Here is an 11569-nt window from a genome sequence, read left to right on the forward strand (position 1 = left end):
CAGGCCCTGCGGACAGGACAGAGCCCACCTGCGCCCCCCCGTCAAAAGTGGCTCCATCCCACGGACAGGACAGGGCCCACCTGCGCCCACCCATCACAGGTGGCTCCATCCCTGGGGCCCACCCAGCACAGCCCAGGTGGCAAGAGGGGTGGGGGCTGGTGCTGCTGCTGCGTCCCTGACGCTAGGTGGGAGGAGCATGCTCTGTGCTCATTCAGGGCTGCAAATCTCCAGAGGGACAGTGACCCAGGCACCTGCCTCCCAGGTGCCTCGTTTGCTGTCGTGAGAACATGGAAACACAGTGGCAGAAACCCCACGCGTCGGCATCCTCTGCTGTCTCTGCGATCCCACAATGGCCCAAGACACACAGGTGTGGCCGTGCTGGAACCTGTTCACTGCACCGTTCTGTCTCCTTGGGCTCGCCGCCCATCTTGGGGTGCTCGGTCCAGCTGGGCTTCCAGTTGTAAGGGTGCCCTTTCCTTACAGGCAGTCACACACAAGCACCTCCGCGTCTCACACAAGTGCACAGACACCGGGCAGAGGGGGCGCCATTCTGCGCCACAGCAAGTGAGGGCTGCATGACCCGAGACTGTGAGAGCGCAATGGAGCGGGAAGACGTGACCCGGCCGGAAGCAAGCGGTGCTGCTCTCGGGACAGACGCAGCAGTGTGGAGCACAACCCCACTCGGTTTTGGGGAATTAAACAGGCTATCTGCTTACACATTAATTGTTAAAGAGTCGATATAGTTAGCGTTTTCGTATTTTTAAATCATTGGTATGCTCTTCTGATTTCCTTAAGTGTGTAAGTCATGGTTGCACTTCTGATTACTCCCAACATAAAACCACTCGTCTTCAGAAGACCCACCCGACTTCTTCGGCAACAGCACTAACGGACTTTAGACATTTTCTTACAGTGCCTTATTCCTTCCCACTGACCGCTGAAAAACGACCGTGAAGGTAACAAAAACCCTACCGCGATGAGAAGAGACATTTACGGACAAGCAGGTGTTAACAAGTCAAGTCCCACCTGGGCGGAGGGCTGTGCCTCGCAGTAGAGTTCCTTTTCGATCCACTTCTTGCCATTTCTTTACCAAAAAGCGTAATCTACAAAAGAAAGCAGACAAAGAAAATACATTTAAGACTAGAGCAAAACAGGAATGGAAGGGCCAACGAAAACCCTCTATAACAAAATAACCCACAGGGACGGAAACTGCCTCATCTGCGAGGTCAGCAGGCGCCGCGGGCGTCTGCACAGGGCTCGGGGTGCACCGGGGTCCCCCAGCCGCTCTCGGCAACGCCCCCGGGCAGAGATCACGGGGCCTGGGCGCCTTCCGCCACCTCCATCCCCCCAGACAAACGCTGATGGCCTCCGGAAGGATGTCTCCGTGAGCATCACGGAGCAGACACAGCTGCACTATTCTTGGTGAGACAAACGCTTTTGTAAGTTTACAAATGATCAAATTCCCAGCAGGCCGGGGAGCACGCTCCTGCTCCCAACAGTCTCTGTACAGAGGACGGTGAGTAGGCACTGCCTCCGGAAAACATGGCTCTGACGGGGCGGCAGGCAGGGCTGGGTCCGGGGTAGCGTGGGGCTTCCCAGACGTGTTGGGAAGCAAGGATGAAGACAGGGTTCCTCAGGGGAGAGTGGGACCCACAGCTATACTCACAGGCTAGAGGTGTATAGCAGCTCACTCAGTCACGTGTTTCTATGCACCTGGATGATGCAAACAGTCCGTGCTCAACTGCTAACCTAAAGGCTGGTGGTTTGAACTCACCCAGTGGTGCCGTGGAAGAAAGGCCTGGTGATCTGCTTCCGTAAAGATTATAGCCAAGAAAACCCTACGGGGCAGTTCTACTCTGTAACACATAGGACCACCATGAGTCGGAACTGCTTAGACAGCAGCACATTTGATTTGTTTGCTGTAAACCCCTCTTCCACCACCGGTCTGTCAGTTTGTCGTACTGGGGTCACTCATGGTGGACAGGTTTCAGTGGCGCTTCCAGACTAACACAGATTAGGAAGACAGGCCTGCTGCTCTACTTCCAGAAATGAGCCAGTGACAACCTTATGGATCACAATAGTACACTGTTTGATACGCTGCCAGAAGGCGAGCCCCCCGGTTGGCAGGCACCCAAGATACAACCGGGAAAGAGCTGCCTCGTCAAAGCAGAGTTGACCTTATGCTGTGGGTGGAGTCAAGCCTTTGGGACCTTCATTTGCTGATATGGCAGGACTCAAAATGAGAAACAACAGCAGCTAATATCCATTAGTAACTGGAATGTGGAACGTACAAAGTATGAGTCAAGGAAAACTGGAAGTCGTCAAAAATAAAATGGAACAACTGAAGACTGATATCCTGGGCATTAGTGAGTTGAAATGGACTGATATTGGCCATGTTGAACCTGACAATCATATAGTCTTCTATGCCGGGAATGACAAGTTGAAGAACGGCATTCCATTCATCGTCGAATAGAATATCTCAAGATCTATCGTGAAGTACAACACTGTCAGTGATAGACTAATATTCATATGCCTACAAGGAAAACAGGTTAATTCAACTATTACTCAAATTTATACACCAATCACGAATGCCAAAGATAAAGAAACTGAAGATTTTTACAACCTGCTGCAGTCTGAAATTCATCAAACATGCAATTAGGATGCATTGATAATTACTGGTGATTGGAATGTGAAAGTTGGAAACAAAGAAGAAGGATCAATAGTTGGATAACATGGCCTTCGTGATAGTAACAATGTCAGAGATCCCATGACAGAATTCTGCAAGACCAATGACTTATTCATCGGAAATACTTTTTTTCAACAACATACAGACTATCCATATAGACCTTTCTGGATGGACTATACAGGAATCAAATCGACTACATCTGGGTAAAGAAACAATGGAGAAGCTCAATATTATCGGTCAAGAAAAAGCCAGAAGCCGACTGTGGACCAGACCATCAATTGTTCATATGCAAGTTCAAGTTGAAGCTGAAGAAAATTAAAGCCACAATAGCCAAAGTATGACCTTGAATACCTCCTGCCTGAATATAGAGACAATCTCAAGAACAGACTTGATGCGCTAAATACTAATGATTGAAAACCAGAAGAGTTGTGGGCAGACATTAAGAACATCATATACAAGAAAGTTAAAGTTCATTAAGAAGACAGGAAAGAAAGAAAACGCCAAAACAGATGTCAGAAAAAACTCTGAAACTTGCTCTGACGTGCAGAGCAGCTGAAGTGAATGGAAGAAATGATGAAGTAAAAGAGCTGAATAGAAGATTTCAAGGAGTTGCCCAAGAAAACAAGGTAAAGTATTGTAAAGAAATGTGCAAAGACCTCGAGTTAGAAAACTAAAGGGAAAAACACACTTGGCATTTCTCAAGCTGAAAGAACTGAAGAGAAAATCCAAGCCTCGAGTTGCACTGCTAAAGAATTCTATGGGTTACAAAACTGAATGACACAGGAAGCATCAAAAGAAGATGGATACATAGGAGTCACTGTACCAACAAGAACTGGCCAACGTCCAACCATTTCAAGAAGTAGTAGATGATCAAGAACTGCTGGTACTGAAGGAAGAAGTTCAAGCTGCACTAAAGGAATTGGTAAAAACCAAGGCTCCAGAAATTATGGAATACCAATTGAGATGCTTCAACAAATGGATGCAACACTGCAAGCACCTACTTATCTATGTTAAGAAATTTGGAAGACAGCTACCTGACCAACTGATGGAAAGAGATTAATAATTTGTGCTTATTCCAAAGAAAGGTTATCAAATGGAATGTGAAAATTACACAACAACATCATTAGCATCACACGTTGGAAAAATTCTGAAGATAATTCAAAATGACTGCAGCCGTACATCGACAGGGAACTACCAGAAGTTCAAGCCAGATTCAGAAGAGGAAAAAGGGGTATCATTGCTGATGTCAGATGAATCTTGGCCAAAAAGCAGAGAATACCAGAATGATGTTTACCTGTGTTTTATTGACTACATGAAGGCATTCACCTATGTGGATCATAACAAATTATGGGTAACGTCATGAAGAATGGGTATTATGGATTGAATTCTGTCCCCAAAAAATATGTGTTGTAAATCCTGTGGTTATAATTCCATTTGGGAATGGGTTGTCCTTGTTATCTTAATGAGGCAGGATTAGTGTAGGGTGTATCTTGAGTCAATCTCTTTTGAAATATAAAAGAGATTCAACAAGCAAGCTAGCAAACAGATGGGGGAAGAGAGCTGCCAAGCCACATGAAGACTGCCCAGGAGCAGAAGCTCAAAGAGACAAGGACCTCCCTCCAGATTCGACAGAGAGAGAAAGACTTCTCCTAGAGCTAGCACCCTGAGTTCGGACTTCAAGTCTCCTAACTGTGAGGAAATAAAGTTCTGTTTGTTAAATCTGCCCACGTGTGGTGTATCTGTTACAGCGGTACTAGGTAACTAAGACAATGGGTATTCCAGAACACTTAATTGTGCTCATGCAGAACCTGTACATAGACCAAGAGGCAGCTGTTTGAACAGAACAAGGGGACACTGCGTGGTTTAAAATCAGGAAACGTGTGCGTCAGGGTTGTATCCTTTCATCATACTTATTCAATCTGTATGCTGAGCAAATAATCCAAGAAGCTGGACTATATGAAGAAGAATGTGGCATTAGGATTGGTGGAAGACTCATTAACAACCTGTGATATGCAGATGACACAACCTTTCTTGCTGAAAGTGAAGAGGACTTGAAGCACTTACTGATGAAGATCAATGACTGCAGCCTTCAGTATGGATTACACCTCAACATAAAGAAAACAAAAATCCTCACAACTAGACCAATAAGCAACATCATGATAAACAGAGAAAAGATTGAAGTTGTCAAGGATTTTATTTTACTTGGATCCACCATCAACACCCATGGAAGTAGCAGTCAAGAAATCAAATGACACATTGCACTGGGCAAATCGGCTGCAAAAGACCTCTTGAAAGCTTTAAAACTCAAAGATGTCACCTTGCGGACTAAGGTGCATCGGACCCAAGCCATGGTCTTTTCCGTCATCTCATATGCATGCAAAAATTGGGTAGTGAAAAAGTATGACAGAAAAATTGATGCGCTCAAATTGTGGCACTGACAAGGAGTACTGAATATACCGTGGACTGCTAAAAGAACAAACAGCTCAGTCTTAGAAGAAATAAACCCAGAATGTTCCTTAGAAATGAGGATGGCAAGACTGACTCACTTTGGACACATCATCAGGAAAGACCAATCGGTAGAAAAGGACATCATGTTTGGTAAAATAGAGGGCCAGCAAAAACGAGGGAGACCCTCAATGAGATGGATTAACACAATCGCTACAACAATGGGCTCAAACACACCAGTGATCATGAAGAAGGCACAGGACTGGACGTTTTGTTACGCTAGACATAAGGTCGCCATGAGTCGGCATCGATTCAGTGGGCACTAACAACAAAACCCAAAAACCAAACCCACTGCTGTCAAGTCGATTCCAACTTATAGCGACCCTACAGGACATGGCAGAACTGCCCCACAGGGTTCCCAAGGAGCAGTTGGTGGATTCGAACTGCCAGCCTTTTAGTTAGCAGCCAAGCTCTTAACCACTGTGCCACCAGGGCTCCAACTAACAACAAGCTCCCTTATGTAACACACATTTGACTGAAATATAGGCAAGTGAAATTTACAAAATGGAACTGTTTTGAACGTCATCAGATGTGCTTATTGTCAGAAAGAATCCAGCATGACACCCATGAAAGGATGGCACGTTCTTCTGGAATTAAAAAGCATCCTACAGTCTTTTCGTTCTAGAAGATGATGGCTTTGTACAACATGATTTCTGACAGTGTCAGCTACGTCTTCTTTAAGGTCTCAAATGCCATTCGTCTCGAAAGAGAATAAAGGGTTTCAAAGAACAAAAGCAAGAGAAAACCATGAGCACGTGTCAGCCACACAGGAGGACCTGGAGCACCCTGGGCCCAGCAGGTCAGAGGCTGGGGCTGGCGCGTACCTTAAGATTGCAACCACCACCCTGACCGCAGTCCGGAACTTGGTGAAAGGACGAGATGCAGTGGCTTTCTTATCTGGTTTGGAAGGAAAAACTCCCAAATGAGCAATCATTGAGAGGGTTTCTTGCTCAGAATCCTGGAATCCACCAATCAGCAGCAAGAGATACTTCTTCTGATAAATCAAGGCTTTTCGAAAACTCTCTGCTCTCAGATAATGCAGGTACAATTTTTCCATCTAAAAGAAAAGAAACAGTAAAACGTAATCACAGGAAACAGAGACAGCCTGCTGAGACGTCTCGTGTGGCACACGTGCACCTGCTGTTGTGGAGAGAGAACCAGAGGACTTGTTTCCTCGGCAGATTATCAGGGGTGACAGCCTCATGCAACATTCACAGCCAGAGAACCCTGCTCCTCAAACAGCGCTCTGCTATCAGACAGCGTGCAGGGCACGGACCTCCTCTCCACAGCGCCATCCGCTCAGGCCAGAGAGGCTACCTTAGATTCGACCACCTAAGCTTAGTCAGACTGGGGGCCTTATCACAGGTCCATGAACAGGCTGGGGGCTGTGTGAAACCCTTGACCTAGTACACAGAGCTTGGGGTCCGTGTCCTAAACCGCATGTTTTCCCTCAAGAACAAATCTGTAGTTTTCACCATATTGTCAAATCAAGGACTTGAGGGTCACTGCTCTCTGATTTCCAGGCTGCAAAGACTGTGATCTGCCAACTCAGTCTCACGCCTTCACCCCTAACTGCTGAGCACTGAAACATGTGTCTGTGCACGCCCGGACCAAGGTTCAGTGACCTCTGTTCTCTCCAAGCCCCTCTATCACATGACCTGACCACTGGCACGAGCGTGTCGCTGTGCGGGGCGTGGCACACATTAGCTGTCTATATGGCAAGTACGCCCAGCAGATGAGAACTTCACATCCTGGAAATGGCTCCACCAGTATGAACAAACCTGGGACATGGGCAGCACCAGCAACGCTTGTTGCCCTAGCGTCCATGGGGGCCTGACTTACCTTGACGCTGCAGGTGGCAGCCTCCTCGTTCCCAGCCAGCATGCACAGTCTCGGGTCCGCGTGTCTCGGCGAGCCCTGAGGGGCCATCCTTTCATGCTTCCACGCAGCCCGGCCCGGCTTCTGTGAAAGAACGGCCATGAGATCAATGACTGACACCACGGTGGGGGCTGAGGTGCCTGCCTGTCTCGCAGATGCCGTGATGCAGGCCCCCTGGGGTGGCAACACATGACCTGGAAAAGCAGAGGAGGCGTGTCCATCCCCATCTCTGTCTTCACCATCTCTGCAATGGGCCCCAGTTGTGACTTGATACTATTATTCAGATAATTAACATGCAGGAGTACTGCACACCATTTACTGAAGTATGATTGTACAAAACGTACATTTTTGTTAAAAACAAAATTGTGAAATAACCCTATCAAACACCCTCATATTCTTTGGTCCCAAAAATGCCAACCCTGGTAGATGCAAATACCTAATCCTACTGTAGTCCATCAAGTCACACACATGAAAACCTTGGGAAGGGCTCCACACGAGAGCTCATCACATGAGGTGCAGCCTCTGAGGGGAGAGGAACTGGGATGGGGCAGCACGTCTTGGCCACACATGGCACAGGCTGGGACACCAATAATGACGTGCGATGAATCCAGAGCTCCGCCAGGGACAAAGGAATCAATGATCCCACGGTAAAGGGAACAAAGGTGTCCCCAGAGCCCAGGCCACCCCACCACGTGGGTCAAAGGCATTATGGTCATCCACTCACAACTCCAGACAAAGGGTAAGAGGAAGAGGGGCTGCCTGCCCAGGATGCACCAGTTCCCTGGGATGTGCACATCCTCAAGGAGTGGAAGGATTCTAAAATACAGGTTAGCAACTTCTGGAAAGAACCACCCTAGGAATATAGGTCATTTGGGATATGAAGGAAAATGTCCTCCACCCGTCCCTCTCACTCACCCTTAATTAACTCCTTACACATATTTATTTACTTCATAGAAGGACGAACACATTCTGCTAGTGTCTGTGCTTTAGACTGCACACAGGCCCAGCAGGCTGCCCTCTGCGAAGAAGGCCCTGCAGGAAACACCTTCCGAGTGAATGCCAGAGAAGCAAGTCAGGCTTCTATTGACACTGTCTGCTGTCTTTATAACTAAAGCATGAAGCCTTTATAACTTCTCAAATCCAAGAATATTAGTTGTGGGTTTCCTCAGTGGCTGGACCCAACTTCAGAGAAAACAGGATTCAACTTTACAAATATAATGGTCCCTTTACCTCCACCTACCAACAGGGTTTCAAAACATATAAAGCAAAACCAGATAGAACTGAAAGAAGAAATAGACAAATCCACAATTATACTTCAGACATCAACACTCTTCTCTCAGTAATTGATAGAACAAGCAGGGAGAAGTTCAGTAAGATTACAGAACAGCAACATCAACCAGATGATCTAATTTCCTATACAGAATACTCTACCCAACAACAGCAGAATACACTTTCTTTTCCAGAAAACATGGAACATTCACAAGTATGGACCAAATCATGGGTCACAAAATGAACGTTAAATTTAAAGGAATGGAAATTATTGAATATATGGTCTCTGACAATATTGGAATTACTAGAAATCAATAGCAGAAGGCTATCTGGAAAATAATCAATGGACTGAAGAGGATGTCCCAAGAAAAATTAGAAAATATTTTGAACTAAATTAAAATGAAAACGTATCAAAGTTTGTAGGATGCAGCTACAACAGTGCTTAGAGAGAAATTTATAGCATTAAATGCTTATATTTGAAAAGTAAGGTCTCAATAATTTCTATTTTAAGAAACTAGAGAAGAAAAAAATTAAACCAAAGTAAGCAGAATGAAAAAAATAATAAAAATAAGAGCAATTAATGAAATTGGAAACAGAAAAACTATAGAGAATTTCATTGAAAGCAAAAGCTGCTTCTTGGGGGAAAAATTCAAAACTGATAAAACTCCAGCCAGATTGCCCAAGAAAAAAAGAGGCCACAAATCATCAACATTAGGAACAAAAGAGGGGACATCACTACTGACCCCACAGATGTAAAAGCATACTGAGGGAATATTATGAACCACTGCATGCACATGAATTCAACAAGATGAAACAGAACAATTCCTTGAAAGACACAAATTACTAAAACTCATCTAAGAAGAAAGAAATTAATAACCTGAGTAGCCCGATACATACTAAAAAAAAAAAAAATCTAATCCATCATTAAATACCCTCCAAAAAAAAAAATACACTAGCAAATTTTAATAAACATTTAAGGAAGAAATAATACCAGCTCTATGAAATCTCTTCCAGAAAATAGGAGAGGATATGACCCAATTTATTTTATGAGGCTAAGCCACAAAAGAACATTTCAGACCAAGATCTCTCATGAACACAGACACAAAAATCCTCCACAAAATATTAGCAAATTGAATCCAGCAATATATAAAAGGAATGCTACATCATGACTGAGTGGAGTTTTTCCAGGAACTGTAAGGGCTACTCAACATTCAAAAATCAATCAATGTAATCCACCACATTAACAGACTAAACAAGAAAAACCAACATGGTATTCAACAGATGCAGAAAAAGCATGATAAATATCAACATCTACTCATGATTTAAAAAAAAAAAAACAACAAACTCTTAGCAAGCTAGGAGTAGAAGAGAACTTCTTCAAGAAAGGGCATTCACAAAAAACCTACCTGCAAACATTATACTTAATGAGGAAAGACTGATTTCTCTCCGCTATGGATCAGAAATTAGGCAAGGACATACTTTCCACCATTTCTATTCAACAATCTACTGGAAGTTCTAGGCAGTGCATAAGGCAGAAAAAGAAACAAAGGCATTCATATTGGAAAGACAGAAACAAAACTACTCCTATTTGCAAATGACGTGACTGTGAAGAAAATTCTACAAAAAAGCTCACAGGGCTAAAAAGTGAGTGTAACAAGGATGCAGGATACAAACCAATATAAAAAAATCAACTATTTTTATATGTCAGCCATGGACAACTGGAAAACAAAAAAGTTTTTTAAAGTACCATTTACAAGAGCCCCCTGAAAAAATGAAATATTTAGGAATAAATCTAAAAATATTTGCAGGATCTGCATGCTGATAATTACAAAGCATCGAAAAAAGAAATACAAAAGACCTAACTACATGGAAAGACAAGGGCATACTCACGGAATGGAAGCCTCAATACAGTTAAGAGGTCAGTTTTCCTAAAACTAGTTTGATAATAGCTTTGAGATATAATTCACATGCTGTAAAATTCAACTTCTTGAAGTGTACAATTAAATTGGTTTTTAGTATATTCACAAAATTGTGCAACAATCACTACACTAATTCCAGAACATTTTCATCACCCCAAAAAGAATTCCCATTCCCATTAGCCATCACTCCCCATTCCCTCCTCCCCCTAGACCCTGGCAAATACTAATCTCCTTTCTGTCTCTATGGATCTGCCTATTCTAAATACTTCACGTAACTGGACTCAAACAACACGTGGTCTTGTTGTGACTGACTTCTTCTACGTAGCATAATGTTTTCAAGGTTCATCCATGTTGTAGCATATACTTCATTTCTTTCTATTGCCAAATAATATTCTATTGTATAGACAGACCACATTTTATTTACTCATTCAGCAGGTGATGGACATTTGGATTGTATCTATTTCTTGGCCATTATGAATAATGTTTCTATGAATATTAGTGTGCAACTTTTTGTGTGGACTTATGTTTTCATTTCTCTTGGGTAAACACCTAGGAATGGAATTGCTGGGTCACATGGTAACCTGACATTTAACCTTCTGAGGAGCTGCCAGACTGTTTTCCAAAGCGCATGCACCATTTTACGTTCCCATCCAATTTTTCCCAAATTGATCTATAGATTTAACACAATCCCAGTCAAAATAACCATCAGGATTATAAACTTTATATTGAAGGACAAAGGAACTAGAATAGCCAAAACAATTTGAAAAGGAGAATAAATTTGGAGGATTCCCAATACTCGATATGAAGATGTGCTATAAACCTACATTAATCAAAACAGCTAGTAAAGGATAAACAAAAAAATACCAATGGAACAGAGAATCCAGAAATACACACCCAAATATTCTATTTTTTTGTTGTAATACACAAATATTCTCGATTGGTTTCTGACAAAGGTGCAAAGACAATTCCAATGGAGAAAGGACAGTCTTTTCGACAAATAGCGTGCTAGAACAACTGGATATCCATATGCATAAAAATGCTCTTTGACTACTCCTCAGACCATAAACAAAAATTAACTCAGAATGGATCACAGACTGAAATGCAAAGCATAAAATGATGAAACTCTTGGCATGATCCATAAAAGGACAAACTGATAACACTGGACTTGGTCAAAACAAAAAACTTCTGCTTTGCAAAAGATAACTACACAGCAGAGGTGAAGACCAGTCACAGACTAGGAGAAAATATTTGTAAGTCACGTATCTGACAAAGGTCTTGTATCCAAAAAAACTCTCAAAACTCAACAATAAAAAAA

The 11569-nt window shown here is 43.4% G+C and overlaps 1 protein-coding gene across 1 annotated transcript in view; it reads right to left on the reverse strand.

Moving 5' to 3' along the window:
• The window catches only part of PCNT (pericentrin), a 126854-nt gene that overhangs the window by 4790 nt on the left and 110495 nt on the right, over positions 1 to 11569 (reverse strand). The window contains exons 39-42 of the mRNA XM_023739100.1: positions 7031 to 7150; positions 6013 to 6245; positions 1024 to 1100; positions 515 to 639 (exon numbers count right to left, since the gene is read on the reverse strand). Coding sequence (XP_023594868.1) covers positions 515 to 639; positions 1024 to 1100; positions 6013 to 6245; positions 7031 to 7150 — 555 coding nt within the window. The remainder of the gene's footprint in view (positions 1 to 514; positions 640 to 1023; positions 1101 to 6012; positions 6246 to 7030; positions 7151 to 11569) is intronic.

The sequence above is a fragment of the Trichechus manatus genome, unplaced genomic scaffold, assembly GCF_000243295.1.
Source record: "Trichechus manatus latirostris isolate Lorelei unplaced genomic scaffold, TriManLat1.0 scaffold00128, whole genome shotgun sequence".
NCBI classification, from domain to species: domain Eukaryota; kingdom Metazoa; phylum Chordata; class Mammalia; order Sirenia; family Trichechidae; genus Trichechus; species Trichechus manatus.